Genomic DNA, 18,955 nt, shown 5'->3' with positions numbered 1-18,955 from the left:
GACCCGACCCTGAGACCGCCCCAGGAAACCACCGTATGGAAAGTCCTTGGTATTCTGCTATGGATGTCTATGCCAGCCTCATCGCTCGAACGAGACCTTCCTCTGGGATGCTGATCCAGGAAGCTCCCGGATTCATCTTGACAGATAAAAGAATCACCACCCATAAGGAAAGACTACCAACAAACATCTGACCCTCGCCATGTTATGGAGTGAATTCCATGCACGTTTCCCTTACATGCCTGGAATGCAAAGGAGGATTTTGATACATAAAAATATTATATTTTTCATGGAGCTTTCAGATCAGGAGTCATCACACCAGGAGAGTGTTCCCCCCTCCCAACAAAGAAGGTTGATTAAGTTATACTATCCATTGGAGAGGTAAAATCAAGAGACAAAACTTATGTTGAAACCGAGTAAACATGAACAATAGTGCCATCCTACACGAAACCAGCTGACATTGGTCAAACTTGTGTTTTCAGATCCAAGTTACAAAGCCTTTAATTAAAGTAAAAGCTTGGGCAAATAACCCCATTGTTTCAAAGGATGTGAGATGGCCTCCATAGTGAGAGTCCAATGTTGACTCAAGCTTTCCCTCAGACAATGACTAAGATACGAGGTTAATGTTACATCATAATGACAAACAGGCACAAATATCTGAACAGTCAATAATAAAGATTTTATGCCATGGTAAGAGTCCAAAGGGCACATCTTGCATGGCCATAGACAAGTTTGATCCTCATTGGAGAGGCAGCCATATTAGGAGAGAGATTTCAAAGATGGAGACTTGGTGGATTTTCTGTTTAAAGTCTTACAGACCATTTGGTTTGAACATAGAATGGGATGTGAATGCCTTTATTAACAACAGTTGAACCCCCAGACTGTTCTTCCTTCTTAATAGATTTTTTATTGTCTTTTTATATCTATGTTTTCTGTATGTTTCTTTTATATATTTGATTTTCTTGTTATACCTGTTTTCAACCACAAGATGGCAGCATTACATCTACTATATAGGCAGTTTTTTGAATAAACTGTAATTCTATTAATTACAATTAATATTTCAATTTTTTGATTTTTTTAAGTATTCTTAATTTTTTTCCATTTATTATTATTTTTGTTTCCAATCTGGCCCAGTTTCTTTTCCTTTCCCCTCCCAGAGATTATATGGATACATTCATAGTGTTTCCTATCTAGTCTCCCTAAACATGGCCACCGTGGGTGTTTCTAGCCATGTATTTTGAGACCTGGATGTAAACATCCGGTTGTCTATGGTTCTGCTTCCTGCGGATGGGAGAGAGGCTTGGGACACATGGTGGAATGGACGTGTCTACTTCCTCCCTTCACAGGCCTTGCTGTTCTTCAGTGCATTCTGTTACTTCGTTCTGAGCAGCCGACCGTTTTCTAGCCATGTTTCGTATGCGTACTCCTTGTAGAGTTCGTGCTGTGCGGGGGCTTGGTGTTGGGGTCCTGACCTCGACACAAGTCCAGTCCATGAACAGGGTGGGGAGGAGTTCATGGACCAAGAATTGGTTGCTCCAGTGTGGGCAGTTCTGTCATATGCCTTTGCACCGTGAGATCCGTGAGAATAATCCTGATGATTTCAGGAACTTTCTCAGGATGACGGACCCCGTGTTTCACCGTTTGTTGGCTTTGCTGACCCCCTATATCAGCAGGCAGGATACCTGCATGAGGCAAGCCATCACTCCGGAGCAGAGGCTCGTCGTCACCCTGCGGTATTTGGCGACAGGGAGAAGCCTGCAGGACTTGAAGTTCTCGACAGGAATCTCCCACCAGGCTCTGGGGATCATTATCCCAGAGACCTGTTCTGCCATCATCCAGGTCCTACAGAAGGACTATATTAAGGTAAGATTTTTCTCCTTTAACATAATATTTTATTTTATTTAATGTTTGCTAATATATTGTATTTCTTTCCTCATTCCCTAATTACCATGATTGTAATATGCCGTGAATGTCCCCTTTGTCCTCATGCATGCTGGAATTTTTAAATGTTTTTTTTTGTCCTCCATGCATATTTGCCTTCACTTACCTCCCCAGCATGCTCTCCTGGGCCCACATCCACCTAGTCTAGACACTTAACAATGTATTTTGTCAGCTCCATTGTAGTGCTTTACCCTAAACACCCCCTAAAATATGTACAAATGTTATTTGTGTCCTTAAATTCAGGCAGAGTGCCAGAGGCTTTTTTTTTTTTGGGTCCCAAACTCATTTGGAACCCTCCCTCCCTCAACTGCTAACTCAGCTGATACTAATCCTCTATCTGCTGACTTTGCCAAACCCATACACACTATACCTACCTCTTTTGTGGTCATATTTATAAACGGATTCCCCAAAGCATGTAGTGCAAGGTCCTGTCTGTATACTTTCAAATGGTACTGTTTAAAGTTTTTGTATCCTATTATTATCTTGATAGGTAATAGCAGAATGTAAAAATTGTGCTCCAATGTGTACAGTGTGTATTTATATCTTTGTATTATGACACTTCTTACCTGTCCAGTGGGCTGCCAATAGTGTAAAGTAAGGAGAGGCTGGCCAAAGTAATACACATTATTTAGGCATTCATCTCCCAATGTAGTGGAGAGGATTACCTGTCCAAAACATCTCCCCTCCCCCTAAAATTTTTTACAATGGGCCATCAGAGGGGGGGAAGAATCTGATAGGTGGACCTTATACCTTTGTCTTTAAATACTCCCTAAAATAAATGTTATACTGATGTTGGCCAAGAATGTTTGTGTCTAATCTGCTTTCAATGTTTATGTGCAAAATGACACAAAAAATGTCCCTTTTTCATACACAGGAAGACCTCAGCCAGGATGAGGCGGGGGTAAGTGGCAGCCAGGAGGTAGCCTGGCCTAGTAGGAGCCTCACACAATCCCAGGTCCCTCCCCTCCACCTTCCAAACAAAAGACCTAGGAAGAGGAGTAACGTGGAGGATTCAGCGCTCAGGCTGATTCAGGAGGCTTCTGTGTCCCTCAGAGCCACCCCCACTCGTGAAGAGGCCTTTGCCTGCATGGCTGCCACAAAACTGCAGGACATGGAGGAGGGCCAACGCCTCACGTGTGAGGAAATAATTTATAAAACATTAAATAAGGGGTTGAGGGCCAAAACCACACCCAATACCCACCTGTGCGAGTTGCATCCTCCTCCTCCTCCTCCTCCTCCTGCCACACCTCCAACACCACAGCCACAGCCTGGAAGGAAGACAAGAAAGTGATGGCCCTGGGTTCAGTCTGGTCTGACAAAAGATGCAGGCTCTTGTATGACCACAGCCTGGGGACACAGATGTCATCTGCTGCTGTTCCTGATCTCTTGGACTTCTGGACCAGATTGCACTCCCTTAGATAAGGACTCCTCAGGCCACCAATTTTGCCTGAAAATAGTTGATGTCTGCCCTGGGGGCCAAAGGCTTCGCCAATTTCAGTAGTTTCTCCAGCGTTGCCTCCCTCTTTATTTGGTAAGGACCCCTTAATAAAGGTATTTTTTTGGAACTAATACTCACCTATGTGTGTTTTCCTTCAAAAAGGACCATTTGTTTGAGGATTCAGGTACATTTCAAAAATACAATGTGAAATTAACAAGAGACACCAACACCATGCAAACTCCTTGAGATTAAAAAATACAAGATAATAATGGTGTTGTGGTAACTTGACACACAAAAACACACCCAAAAATATTCTGGAGATCACCAATTTTGTTGTCGGAAAATTTTATATCCTGCTCTCAAACTTTGTGTGTCGGAAATAGTCCGATGGAGCCCACACGCGGTCGGAATTTCCGACAACAAGCTCCGATCGCACATATTCCGTCGGAAAGTCTGACCGTGTGTACAGGGCATAATGGTCTAAACATATTATTTTTTTACATGTGGTTTAATGAGCAGCTTAGGGGCCATCTTGTTCAATTTTTTTTTTTTTATAAGTTGAAATTAAGTTCATGCTTGTGGACAGAGATTTTTTTTTTTAACCACTTCAGCCCCTGAAGCTTTTACCCCCTTCCTGACCAGAGCACTTCTTACAATTTGGCACTGCGACGCTTCAACCGACAATTGCGCGGCCGTTCGACATTGCACACAAACAAAATTTGAGTACTTTTTTTTTCCCCACAAATAGAGCTTTCTTTTGGTGCTATTTGATCACCTCTGCGGTTTTTATTTTTTGCACTATAAACAAACAAAAGAGGGACAATTTTGAAAAAAAAAATATATTATATATTTAACTTTTTGCTATAATAAATATCCCCCAATTTTTTTTAAAAAAAACAAATGTCTTCATCAGTTTAGGCCAATATATATTCTTCTACATAGTGTTGGTAAAAAAAAAAAAATCGCAATAAGCATATATTGTTTGGTTTGCGCCTACAAACTATGGGAAAGATTTATGGCATTTTTATTATTTTATTTTTTTTACTAATAATGGCGGTGATCCACGATTTTTGGCGGTACTGCAACATTGCGAAGGACAGATCTTTTGACACTTTTTTGGGACCATTGGCGTTTATACAGCGATCAGTGCTATGAAAAATGCACTGATTAACTGTGTAAATGTCACTGGCTGGGAAGGGGTTAACACTAGGGGGCGATTAAGTGGTTAATTGTGTGTTCCCTCAGCATGTTCTAACTGTATAGGGATAGCATTGACTAGGAGAGGAGACAGAGGGATTGCAGCGGCGCAATCCCTCTGGTGGCCGCTAAAGGCAAGGACGTACCCGTACGGGATTTCGCCCAGGGGAGCCATTCTGCCGTAGTATGGTTCCGCGGTCGGGAACCAGTTAAGAGACTTTAAGGGCCCCTTGCACATTATCCTGGATCGTAACTGAAGAGTCTCAGACAGTTAAACAGCCAGGCGAGATAAGGCCAAGGGGGCCCATGTTTATGTTATAATGATACAAATGTCTTGTGTTTTAAATGAACAATAAACAGAAACACGTATATTTTATTTTTCCTTCTGCTGCCTTTGATACGGTTGACCACCCCCTCCTCCTCCACACTCCACGTCTTTGTTCTCCATGACTGTACTCCTCGCTGGTTCTCATCCTACTTATCCAACCGCACCTTTAGCATTTCTTATAACTCTACTTCCTCCTCTCCTCTTCCTTTCTCTGTTGGGGTCCCCCAAGGTTCTGTTCTTGGACCTCTCCTATTCTCCATCTACACCACCTCCCTGGGTCAGCTGATAGCCTCCCATGGCTTCCAACACCACCTCTACACTGACAACACACAAATCTATTTCTCTACCCCTCAGCTCAACCTCTCTGTCTCCTCACGTATCACTAATTTACTATCAGATCTATCAGTCTGGATGTCACAGCACTTCCTCAAACTCAATCTATCCAAAACCGAACTTATAATTCTTCCTCCCCCATGTGCCCCTTCCCCGGATCTCTCTGTCAAAATTGATGGCACAACTATCAGCCCATCCCCCACATGCCAAGGTTCTAGGTGTAGTCATCGACTCTGAACTTTCCTTCAAGCACCACATCCAATCACTGTCCAAATCCTGCCGCCTCAACCTCCACAACATCTCCAAAATACGCCCCTTTCTAACCAATGACACAACAAAGCTCTTAATTCACTCGCTGGTCATCTCTCGCCTCGACTACTGCAACTCCCTTCTCATTGGCTTACCACTACATAGTCTATCACCTCTTCAATCCATTATGAATGCCGCTGCCAGACTTATCCACCTTACCAATCGCTCTGTGTCCAGGGCCGGACTGGGAATAAAAACCAGCCCTGGAAATAATTTCATACCAGCCCCATAGCATTTTTATACCAGCCCAACAGCATAACGTCGTTATTTTTTTGTTCACAAAAGGGAAAACCATGCATTTTAAAGCACATATGAAGAGTGTATTATCTATAGATAAGAGAGACATGAAATTTACAAACAGCAGCAATTTTTTATTTTTTTACTGGCAAAATCATGGCATTTACTGGCACATTTTTTACTGATACTGCAAAAAAAAGGTGCCATAAATGGCAGTTTTCAGTGCAAATATCAATATTTAAGCTATAAACTGCTATTAGCAATGTGTTAAGTTAAACAAAAGTCAAACACCATATTTCTCCTCTTACATGAAGGTCAGATTAATATAACCCAACACAGAGTTCCCCCCCCATACATCAGGAGGATTCCCCTTTACAGTGCAAGGGAACTCTGATATAAAGGGGAACATTGCAGATCATGATCTAAGCAGGAACTCTGATATAAAAGGGGGGCACTGGTGACCAGAGACCCCACTTATATCAGAGTCCACTGCATTCCCCTTTACACCAGAGTTCTCACTTACATCAGGGTCTGCAGAATTGCCCTTTACATCAGAGTCCCCCCTTGCACTGTAAGGTGGAATCCTGCAGACTGTGATGTAAAGGGGAACTCTGGGAATGTGGGGAGGACTCTGGTGACCAGAGACCACCTTCTGCAGAAAGAAAACACTAAGGTACGGGGTTTACTGATATAAGGGGGAAACCTATATATCAGTGCCCCCTTACAATATTGTATTGACCCCCCCCCCTCTCAGGCTGACCTGGCGGCGCTGTCACTGACCTCCTCTCAGGTGCACCTTACAGGGCTCAGTCAGTCGGCTCCAGCTCGGTGGCTCTGGTTGTATCCCATAGTTTCCTCTCCATAGTCCATACATGTCTGACTTCTCCCATGACCCCCATCCCTGAGGCACTCCCACTGTTGACTCCACTCCAGACTGCAGACGTGATATAAGACAGGAGATGGTCAGAGGCTGCGGATGGTACAGGAGAGGTCAGATGCTGCGGATGGTACAGGAGAGGTCAGAGGCTGCGCATGGTACAGGAGAGGTCAGAGGCTGCGCATGGTACAGGAGAGGTCAGAGGCTGCGCATGGTACAGGAGAGGTCAGAGGCTGCGCATGGTACAGGAGAGGTCAGAGGCTGCGCATGGTACAGGAGAGGTCAGAGGCTGCGGATGGTACAGGAGAGGTCAGAGGCTGCGCATGGTACAGGAGAGGTCAGATGCTGAGGATGGTACAGGAGAGGTCAGAGGCTGCGGATGGTACATGGGAGGTCAGAGGCTGCGGATGATGCAGGGGTGGTCAGAGGCTGCGAAGGGGACCACAGAAGAGGTCAGAGGCTGAGGAGGGGACGACAGGAGGTCAGAGGCTGAGGAGGGGACGACAGGAGGTCAGAGGCTGAGGAGGGGACGACAGGAGGTCAGAGGCTGAGGAGGGTACGACAGGAGGTCAGAGGCTGAGGAGGGGACGACAGGAGGTCAGAGGCTGAGGAGGGGACGAGAAGAGGTCAGAGGCTGAGGAGGGGATAACAGGAGGTCAGAGGCTGAGGAGGGTACGACAGGAGGTCAGAGGCTGAGGAGGGGACGACAGGAGGTCAGAGGCTGAGGAGGGGACGAGAAGAGGTCAGAGGCTGAGGAGGGGATAACAGGAGGTCAGAGGCTGCAGGGGGGTGCGAACAGGAGGTCAGAGGCTGGGGGGGACAATGAGGTCAGAGGCTGCAGGGGGGGACAGGAGGTCAGAGGCTGGGGGGGACAATGAGGTCAGAGGCTGCAGGGGGGGACAGGAGGTCAGAGGCTGGGGGGGACAATGAGGTCAGAGGCTGCAGGGGGGGACAGGAGGTCAGAGGCTGGGGGGGACAATGAGGTCAGAGGCTGCAGGGGGGGACAGGAGGTCAGAGGCTGCAGGGGGGGGACAGGTGGTCAGAGGCTGCAGGGGGGGGGACAGGTGGTCAGAGGCTGCAGGGGGGGGGGGACAGGTGATCAGAGGCTGCAGGGGGGGGACAGGTGATCAGAGGCTGCAGGGGGGGGACAGGTGATCAGAGGCTGCAGGTGGGGGACAGGTGATCAGAGGCTGCAGGGGGGGGGCGGGCAGGAGGTCAGAGGCTGTGGGGGGACGCAGGAAGAGGCACAGGCCACCAGACGCCAGACACTGAGCGCTGCAACCGCTTTACCTTTAAAAATGGCGCCTCTCGGCGCCATCGTGTCACTGCGCATGCGCCCGCAATTCCGAAAATTGCCGAGCGTGTACGGGTTTTCCCGAGCACGGCCAACCTCGGAACAGCGCTGGCGCCTGCGCAGTTGCACGTTGGCCCGGCCCCCGCAGCCATTTTTCTTTCAGGCGCCGCTGCCCTCACAGCGGCCGGCGGCCGCAGGGGTAGCCAGACCACCGGCCCACCGGGGGATTTCCCGGTATCCCGGTTGGCCAGTCCGGCCCTGTCTGTGACCTCCACTCCTCTCTGTCAATCCCTCCACTGGCTTCCGCTCAAGCAAAGAATTAAATTCAAAATTCTAACAGCTACCCACAAAGCCGTCCACAACTCACCCCCAGCTACATCACTAGACTAGTCTCTAAATACCAACCTACTCATTCTCTTCGTTCCTCTCAAGACCTCTTGCTCTCTAGATCCCTCATCACCTCCTCCCATGCTCTCCTCCAGGACTTTTCCAAAGCCTCTCCAATCCTATGGAACTCCTTACCCCAATCTGTCCGCTTTTCTCCTACTTTATTAGCTTTTAGACAATCCCTGAAAACCCTTCTCTTCAGAGAAGCCTATCCGCCCCCCACACCTAACAACTGTTTTTTCATTTTCTCCATCAGCTCATCTCCCACAGTTATTACCTTTTGTTTCCACTTGACCCTCCCTTCTAGATTGTAAGCTCTAATGATCAGGGCCCTCTGATCCCTCCTGTATTGATTTGTATTGTAATTGTACTGTCTGCCCTCATGTTGTAAAGTGCTGTGCAAACTGTTGGCGCCATATAAATCCTGTATAATAATAATAATACTGTCTTGGCATTTAAGAGCCTCAAGAATGGAGATGGGCCGTCAGTACACCGGGATTGAACGATTTTCAGACATGTCCCATAGTTTGTGGGCTCTATAAAGTTCACACAGACAAAATAATTTACACTGGTTTTGGTTATTTTGACCAAAGAAACAGAAGAGTTCCTCTCGTGACCACCAAGACTTCAATTTTTGCAATGAATGGGTTGGTCAACATGGTGGAATATCTCAGTGGTTGGCATATGGCAACATAGCGATCAAAGGCCATAGCCAAGCCAACAGTGGAGGCCATGATGGCAAAGGAATGGATGAAAAACATCTGAACCAGGCCACCCTCAAAGGAGATCTTTTGGAGTTTGAACCAGAAGAGCGGGAGGATTTTGGGAAGCAGAACACATTTTGGGCTAAATTTATGAAGAACAATTATTTATTAGCAAAATTTTATAATAGAAAAGAAGAATTAAATACCACCAAAAGAAAGCTCTATATGTGAACAATTGATAAACATTTCTTATGGGTACAGTGTTACATGACATTCAAAGTGTGAGAGCGCTAAAAGTTGAAGATTGGCCTGGGCAGGAGGGGGTGAGGGGTGAACGTGCCCGGTATTGAAGGGGTTCATTTGGTCTATTCTGTAACCATAATCCAGATTCTGCTCAGCCAAACAAAGGTGATCGGTTGCCATATTTATCGGCATGTTATTTGCAGTGCGGGTTCAGTAAGTCCTGCAAAATATGTCCGAAATTACTGAAATCTGGACTTCTGTGGACAGTATAATTTTAAAACGTTCTTCTGGATCTCTTTGGTTTTTATTCCATATATTATTGGGTTAAACATTGGAGGAATTATCAGGTATTGGATAGACAGGATAATTTGGGTGGAAGAAGCTGTGTGCCCCCCAAACCTTTGAGTGACAGCGGAGAAAAGTGGTAGGACGTAAGACATAAGAATGACACAAATGTGGCTGATGCATGTATTCCAGGCTTTGTGTCTGGCCTCTCGGGATGGGAGTTTGAAGACAGCGATTGCAATCATTACATATGACACTGCAATGCCCATGATATCTACTCCAACTACAAGCAGAGCGACTATTAACCCGTACACAACATTAACTCTGATGTCTGCACAGGCCAGCTTAGCCACGGCCATGTGCTCACAATAAGTATGCGCAATCACATGGCTCCGGCAAAATGGCAACCTCTTAACCAGCAAAGGAAGTGGAAATATCAAAAGAGTTCCTCTCGTGACCACCAAGACTCCAATTTTTGCAATGAATGGGTTGGTCAACATGGTGGAATATCTCAGTGGTTGGCATATGGCAACATAACGATCAAAGGCCATAGCCAAGCCAACCGTGGAGGCCATGACGGCAAAGGAATGGATGAAAAACATCTGAACCAGGCAACCCTCAAAGGAGATCTCTTGGAGTTTGAACCAGAAGAGCAGGAGGATTTTGGGAAGGGCAGCACTTGACTGGACAAGGTCCATTAACAACAACATGGAAATTAAGAGGTACATGGGCTGGTGGAGGCTCTCCTCCTTTTTAATGGTAAGAAGGACACTAGTATTGGCCAATAAGGTTGTCAGGTACATGAAGAAGATCGGTAATGAAATCCAGACATGGACATCTTCCAGACCAGGAATTCCAATCAGGATGAAATAAGAGGAGCTCAGATTATCACCACCAGACGACATGACTCTATTGTGTGCTGATCCAAGATGTCCTCTTCTAATGTTATCAGGCTAACAAAATCAGGAAACACTTCAGGGATTTCTCTTCACCGAGAAAAAAATTACTATTCTGCAGAAGACAAAACACGTATGAAAAAAGAGGTTCACATGTATTAGTAATATTCTGGGCCTAGTTCTTCCATATGGTTTTCCTAAATAATTCATTTCATTGAAAAAAATAAATAAATACATAAAAATAAAAATAAAAATAATAATAAATAAAATAAATAAATAATACACACATTAATATATAATAATAACAAAAATAAATAAATACATAATAGTAAATAAAAATAAATAAATAAAAACAACCAATGCTGGCACTCCTAATATCCGTATATTTATTATAGAATGAGCTGTCATCATTAATGGCGGCAAAATCCATCCACAATCCAAACATAAGCTGAAGACTGATGTGACTGTGGGGGAGGGGACATTAGAGTGTAAATTTTTGTTTATTAAAAATCTTACAAACATAATAAAAACATATTTACATATATACAAAATAAATAAAAATATATAAACAAAAATAGCTTACATCAGCATAGCAAAAACATAAAGAAAACTAAATATACCAACCTAAACAAAGCCATAACCTCCACCTAAAACGGCCTCAGGCTAAGAAACCATTACACATGTAACCCATGCATGAGGCCTCTTTTCAAAAATACAATCTTCTATAAATATTTAGGGGAAGTGAAATGACAGAAAGAAAGCCGCACCCCGAGACTGAAAAAAGCAGCTACGGAGACCTGATATTCCTCCACGCCTTTGTCCAGGCCCCCGGGCACCACCTGTCCTTCTCAAGACCCCGAATCTTCCCAACCTCACCCAGAATGTCGTGCACCACCACCTCGACAAGAAGGACTTTTTTCCGAATGGAAACCTGACGCCGTGCATTACATGTGAACAAATGGACTACTAAGCTAACTAGAAAAAGTGTCTCAAAGTCAAATTCCCGATGTGTCTCAAAGGCCCCGTACGACCACTCCACATAACTCAAGCGGGAAAGGAAAGAGATACCAGAGCCCCATCCCCACGCTTGTAGACTTCTTTATTGAAGGGGCACTGAAGCAAGAAGTGGTCCATTGTCTCCTCCACCCCACCACATTCCACTCTTGGACAATCACGGTTCTCCGCAGAGCGATGCTTCAGGTTGCCCTTTACATAGAGTCTGCCATGAAATGAGCGCCAGGCCAAATCCTTAAACTTTAAAAGGATTCTCTCTAGATTGAGCAAACGCAGACCCTCCCTCATAACAGGGCCTGGGCAATCCCTCAAGGCCAGTGGCTCTCTAAAGGCAGATTCATCAACCCTCCTCTCCAGGTCCCTCCTAGAAAGAGACTTCATTTCCTCCACCGTCACTCGCCACTGCAGAAAGCATTTTCTGGCACGGGGAAGCATAAGCCGGGAGATCATCATGTCGGACCCTCAGGCTTTTTACTGGCCCACCATTCTCCCAGGCCTAAACCAAGACTGAAATATACCAACCCACCTTGACGGTTCCTCTGCCAGCATATTACCAAAGTTATGTTTCAAAACATAAGAGGAAAAAAAAACCACCGGGTTGACCATACCTAGGCCACTCATCTACCTGGGAAGGTAGGTTACAGACCTCTTAACAAGATTGAGTTTAACCCCCATAACAGTTGGAAGAAACAGCTGTAGATTCTCGCATAGAGAGACACTGGCAAAACATAGACAAAGCTGACATACAGAAATATTGGGATCAGGTAAGTATTAATCAGGTCAATCATTTCCCTGTAATGCCCCGTACACACGGTCGGATTTTCAGATGGAAAATGTCCGATCGGAGCTTGTTGTCGGAAATTCCGACCGTGTGTGGGCTCCATCGGACATTTTCCATCGGATTTTCCGACACACAAAGTTGGAGAGCAGGAGATAAAATTTTCCGACAACAAAATCCGTTGTCGGAAATTCCGATCGTGTGTACACAAATCCGACGGACAAAGTGCCACGCATGCTCAGAATAAATAAAGAGATGAAAGCTATTGGCCACTGCCCCGTTTATAGTCCCGGCGTACGTGTTTTACGTCACCGCGTTTAGAACGATCGGATTTTCCGACAACTTTGTGCGACCGTGTGTAGACAAAACAAGTTTGAGCCATTATCCGTCGAAAAAGATCCTAGAATTTTGTTGTCGGAATGTCCGAACAAAGTCCGACCGTGTGTACGCCCTATAAGAGTTTCCAATCCTTCCAGGTTACATAGTTACATAGTAGGTGAGGTTGAAAAAAGACACAAGTCCATCAAGTCCAATCTATGTGTGTGATTATATGTCAAAATTAAATCAAGTTGGATGTAATGAAGCTTGTAAAACCATGTATTAAATATAGTATGTACCCTACATCTGTGGTTGCCCTTCAGCCCCTAAATGTGTGCAAAACAACAATTGTCCCAAACAGGAGGGGGACAAAGAAAAAGTGGGGCTCAAAGGAAAGGCAATCTGACTAAATGTATATGTAATCAAACAAGTGTTTATTGTGGTACAAAAATATAATACAAGCAGATAAGAGAGCATAAACCGATAGTTACATAAAAATTGATCGGTAGCATTGAACCGATCAACACAACAGCACAGACGGGGGGACATAAAACATGTAATCAAAGACTAACAAACAAACAAAACGTCCGGACGTCTAGGCAATGAATGTCTGCGCAACCTAGTACAATGAGGAGTGTTCAGCTATGCTGAGTGAGGTTGCAAAGCAGACATCAATCCCCCCGGGGGGGGGCGGCTCAAACCAGGATTGATGGGGAGGGGGGAAAGGGGAAGAAAGGGGGGGGTGAAGAAGGAGTGGGAAAAGAGAAAGGGGTAGGACAAAAGAGAGAGTTGGAAGCCGTGGAGTGGGGTGCTGGTGTGAGCCCTGATGTCAGACACCAATCAACATGTAGATGGGGAGTATGTGGCCATGAATATATTGAGGTGGAGCTGGAGTAGCAAAAAGTCCAAGGATGTGTATAACAGGATGCTTCAATGAGTGAGATGGTACTCTGGATATGACCAGGTAAGTACTAGTACGGTAAATGGGACAGTGGCTAGCATATTGTATGATGAGCAGAGACAAGCAATAAAGGTGGTCAAGTAAGTTACCACTTCCGGGTCCTGTTTGGGAGTCCACAGATACTGCCGAAGTGTAATGTCACCTGTGCTGTGATCTGCACCACTTGCCACTGCACATAGTACCGGACATTTCCTACGGGATCTCCGCACTCCAGAGGGCACTCCTCAAGTGGGTGGATGGCCGGCCATCTAGGCGCACCTATTTCCTCCTAAACGGTTGTTCCGAACAGCAAGTCGGAACGCTCCCTCGATGAGTGAGCCGGCTAGCCCCAACGGGGGATGACAGCGGGCGTGACGTCCGGACGGAGTGACGTCAACGCGTTTCACAAAACCAAGATGTGTAGCTTCATCTGGACGTATAGGTGGCGTGTGAGGGCTCCTTCTTATTGCCGTCCATTCCTCGTACACACCCACCCAGCTAATCTGTATGAAGGAGATTCTCCCCTTCTGTGTATGTCCAGATCGTCGCCTGTTGTTTGTTTACTGCTTCGTATATGTAGCAAGCTTCTTTTATATAACCGTGCAGACCCTAACCCACGATCTCTTAAATATGCAGCCAATAGGTTTGAAGCATTAATGAAAATAAATAAATATAAAGGTGCAAATAATAAAGATGATTGATGTCCCTATTTCTTGCAGTGTAACATCTGTTCAGTGTAGATAACATTTATATAAGTCGCTCTTTGTTCCATTTATCATACATAACAGACATCAAAGCAATGGTAGAATAGGGAATACATTTAGAACATCAATCAAATCAAAAGGGAAGAGCAGGGGAGGAAGGGAAGGGGTATACGAAAGGGAGGGGAAAGGGAATCCACACAGTAATTAATCTCTGTAAAGCTGTCTCTAGATATATATTATCTGTGGTGGCCCATAGTGGCCCATAGTATACTTAGATAAGGCAAACACAGAGGGAATTATAAATGTGGATCGCAAGGATAGCTGGTCTGCATCCATGAGTCCTGACCATGTATGTTTATCTGTATCGTAACCGTCAGGTCAACTAGAGGGACTCAAATAAGAGATGCGAGCAAAGTGCTATCTACAGTATGCTGTGCGTGCTATGGGCCCTTATGATTGATAAGAAAGGGTGAGCAGTAATGATAATGCTCAGGCATGACCCCAATATAGTTAAAGGGAGCACTGCAAGAACTGAAAGATAGCCAATTCCTCATAGGGTACACATCCATAATGTTTATGCTGCTAAAAAAGGCTGTAAATTCAGTTCCGTATTTAGGCCTGAAGGGACCAGAGACCCCAAACGGAAAATCCATCTTTTTTCTTTTTGCTGCAAAATTTGATCAAAATCCCCTCTTCTAGAGGAAAGATTCAGGGCATAAATCCCCTTGACCAGCATACTGGACAGCTTGCCCTGGTGATATTGGGCAAAGTGTCTGGCCACCGGTTTCTCAGGGTTTTTTCCCAGGATTTCCCTCATGTGTTCTCCTAAGCGAATCCTAAATTGACGTTTGGTCTTGCCGATGTATATCTTTTTACATGAGCAAGTCAACATATAGATGACCCTTGTGGTTGCACAGTTGATGAGGCTTTTAATCTCGAAGTTCTTTTTATTTAGAGAGTCGCTGAAGGTTGTTGTCCTATGTACATACGGACATACCTGACAATGTCAGTGTTACATTATATATCCCTGTATGTTGCGGTCGTTCAGGTGATTACCTAATAGTTTTTTGAAATTATCAATGCCCCCCCGCTGAGACCACCGCCTGTGGAAGGGAATTCCACATCCTTGCCGCTCTTACAGTAAAGAACCCTGTACATAGTTTAAGGTTAAACCTCTTTTCTTCTAAATTTAATGAGTGGCCACAAGTCTTATTAAATTCCTTTCCGCGGAAAAGTTTTCTCCCTATTGTGGGGTCACCAGTCCGGTATTTATATATTGTGGGGTCACCAGTCCGGTATTTATACATTGAAATCATATCCCCTCTCAAGCGTCTCTTCTCCAGAGAGAATAAGTTCAGTTCTCACAACCTTTCCTCATAACTAAGATCCTCCAGACCCTTTATTAGCTTTGTTGCCCTTCTTTGTAGTGCTTCTACCCTGAATCGAACAGTGCTGGTGGCTGGAAAGTAGATTGCCCACTACAGAAGACAAATGCCAGAAAATTATTTTTGCCAGTATCTTCCTATCAACATTGAGAAGGCTAATGGGCCGCCAATTCTCGAAGAATCTTTACCCTTTGACAGAAGAATCAACTGCAGATTGTCGCATGGAGGGAGAGAGCGAACCCTCTCTCAGACAGACATTAAAAACCTCCACCAAACATGGGGCCAGAATAACCTTAAAATGCTTATAAAACTCGGCTGTCAATCCATCCGGCCCAGTTGACTTCTTAATGGCCTTATCAATCGCCTTAACCACCTCATCTGCTGTGATGTCCTCTGTGTTAATTTCTTCCTATGGCCTTGAAAAACCCAACGATCCTTCGTTTTGTAAGCTCCCACCACTCTGATTTACTGCTGCAAAAGTCCATGACTGATACCTGTGCCTGAAAAAATCCTCAGAGGATTGACTCACCTTCACATCGTCTAGGAGTGAGGAATTTAGCTTCCAGGTACCCTTCCCCCTAAGTAGTGTATCAGGGCTATTCAGAGTCACAGGCAGAATACAGTGATCGGAAAACTCCACCGCCTGACACACTGATGCAGAGAAGGCAGAGTTCTCCTTTATTTATTCTACTCTGACTATTACCTCGCTGAAAAATGAATCCCGTGTCGTCTGGGCAGCAATGAATGTGCACATCAACCAGACCTGCCTCTCTAGATATTTTGTTCAAGAAAAAGCCGTCACAGTCCAGCCTGGCTCCGGTACCTTTCCTGTGCTTAGTCCTAGTGACGGTGTTGAAATCAGACAACTTGCCGGGCTGTAAAAAGAAAAGGCTTGATCTTCATTGAGAGGCTTTTCCTGTCCTACTTTGTCTGGAGCCCATAGATGTTGATCAAGTGCAGGTCCTGCTCCCCCCATGGTGATGTTTAAGACCATGCATCTCCCTCAATTTCTAACTCAATAATCCGCCGACAGGTTACCATCCAGTGTAAGGCTCGGCCGCAAGAGACCAGAAGGAGGGGCCACGTCTCCACTCCTTCTTCACCAGATGAATATCAGCCAAATTAGACAACCGGGTCTCTTGCAAAAAGAAAATATCAGCATCAAACCTGCTGAGGAAAAATAAGGCCATATTACGAGCACTTACTGATTTTATGCTGGCGACATTGATAATCGCTACCTTCAGTGGAGCGGGATACGCCATCAGGATAATTGAGGTAAATATTTTTTAGCCTGCTTACCCCCTCCCTACCTGGAGACCCTACATGCTTCAATGTCCCTTGTGATTCCTCCTCCATACAAATCACTGACTCATCACCAGAAGACCTTCCACCCTCCACCTCAGAAAACACCTCAAAAGCATTTGCCACCTCCACCCTCCTAGGTTCAACAGCTTTGACATCCTTCCTCCTTCTCCACCTCTTACCCTTTTTCCTTTTAGCCTCCAACCATTCCATATCCTCATTCGACAATCCCGATAGCAGAACCCCCTCCCCCCTGCTCCCGAGGACATCCTCAGCCAAACCCCCCCCCCCATTAACCCCTCCCCCTACATCATTTACCCCAACTTCCACATCATTCACCTTGCATTCTGCACCAGCCACTATCATTCTCTCCCCCTTTCCACCTTCCCCTCCACCATCATCCAATCCATCACTCACGGTGTCTGCTGACCTCGAACTGCAGCACTTCTGCCACACCGAGGAGGAGGTATTGGCACAACCACACATGCTGGTCCAGCACCCTCCACTACACTAGGAGAAACAATAGGTGCAGACACAGACTTGACAACCACACTTTCTGACACTGACTGGGAGACCACAGACTGGGGGGACACTGACACCACAGACTGGGGGGGACACTGACACCACAGACTGGGGGGACACTGACACCACAGACTGGCTGGACACTGACACCACAGACTGAGGAGACACTGACACCACAGACTGGGGGGACACTGACACCACAGACTGGAGGGACACTGACACCAGAGACTGGGGGGACACTGACACCACAGACAGGGGGGACACTGACACCACAGACTGGGGGGACACTGACACCACAGACTGGGGGGACACTGACACCACAGACTGGAGGGACACTGACACCAGAGACTGGGGGGACACTGACACCACAGACTGGGGAGACACTGACACCACAGACTGGGGGGACACTGACACAGATTCTGACGGGACAGAGACACTAGGATCCCCTGGTACAACCTCCACCAACTCAGACTCTTTTCTATCCAGACAGAAGAATTCCTCCACCAACTCAGGCTTATTGTGCAAAGCCTCAGGGCACCGGCTATAAGGGTGACCAACCTTATCACATAGTTGATAGGCAAAGGCTCCCGTTTTTTATCGTTGGTGTGAATCCTTATTCTGTATTGTTCGGAGAACAACGCATACCCGGATTATACTACCATTCCCGTGGATGGGAGATTATCTGCAGAGACACTCCACGGTCCCTCCATGTGTTGATCAGATACACCGAAAGACAACAGCGTGCATCCCCCCCAACCGATAATGTCCTTGCAGAGTGAACACATCCCCCCAGACGATCGCCTGTGCATTGCACAGGGGCCCTTCGCTGACAGACATATCCCCATTCCGCAAACACTTCTCTGCATCCTCAAGAAGTTTTCACTACCAGACGTATCTCAACCAGCGTCAGTCTGCCCCAGTCAGCTCTTTAGAGAGGGCTGCGGGAGAACTAACACTGGGAGACACTGTGACAATACATATTAAATACATCTTCATAAAATTTCCACAACAGATGTGATTGGCTCAGTAATCTCTGTACAGCACTGCGGTATATGTCAGAGCTATATAAATGTATGGTGAAGCTCATCCCCCTGACATCCTATCGGGGTGGGCATTGGACGGCAGTCATTGTAGAAGTACCTGTAGTCGTCTATAGCACAGACCTCGGCCGGTAAGTCCTCAGTACAGGGATCTCGGTGAATTTATTGAACTCTCTGAGTCCTGCTGGATTTCCTCTCATTAGTTGAGGTCACGGTGGAGGTCCCCATACACAAACAGCGAAGTCCATGAAGACAATCACACATTGTATACACCCCCCCCCTCCAGGTACAATGTGAATAGTCAGTACATTTGGGAACCTTCAAGTCAGTAGAAGTTTCAGCTGTTATTGTGCTGCTATGGAAAGATTACGTTCCCGAGACATCTGGAAAGAAATACTTTTCTTATAGAAGAGTTCATAATATTAAGAATGAGAATAATAGGTTTATATGATATGTAAACCTAACAAAAAAAGTTCCCAATTTGTG

General features: G+C 45.7%; 1 protein-coding gene across 1 annotated transcript; it reads right to left on the bottom strand.

Annotated features, from left to right (window-relative positions):
* Positions 1-9,409: 9,409 nt before the first annotated feature.
* LOC141129591 (olfactory receptor 52P1-like) lies at positions 9,410-10,523 on the bottom strand. The gene has a single exon (XM_073617690.1). The coding sequence runs from the start codon at positions 10,473-10,475 to the stop codon at positions 9,525-9,527; it is 951 nt and encodes a 316-aa protein (XP_073473791.1). The 5' UTR covers positions 10,476-10,523; the 3' UTR covers positions 9,410-9,524.
* Between the last annotated feature and the right edge of the window lie 8,432 nt (positions 10,524-18,955).

The sequence above is a fragment of the Aquarana catesbeiana genome, linkage group LG02 (assembly GCF_042186555.1).
Source record: "Aquarana catesbeiana isolate 2022-GZ linkage group LG02, ASM4218655v1, whole genome shotgun sequence".
Lineage (NCBI taxonomy): Eukaryota > Metazoa > Chordata > Amphibia > Anura > Ranidae > Aquarana > Aquarana catesbeiana.
This window is presented reverse-complemented; position numbering and strand designations above follow the sequence as displayed.

What these genes read in the sequence shown, in the direction of transcription:
- LOC141129591 (XM_073617690.1), bottom strand. Translation starts at nt 10,475, where the DNA reads ATGTCGTCTGGTGGTGATAATCTGAGCTCCTCTTATTTCATCCTGATT.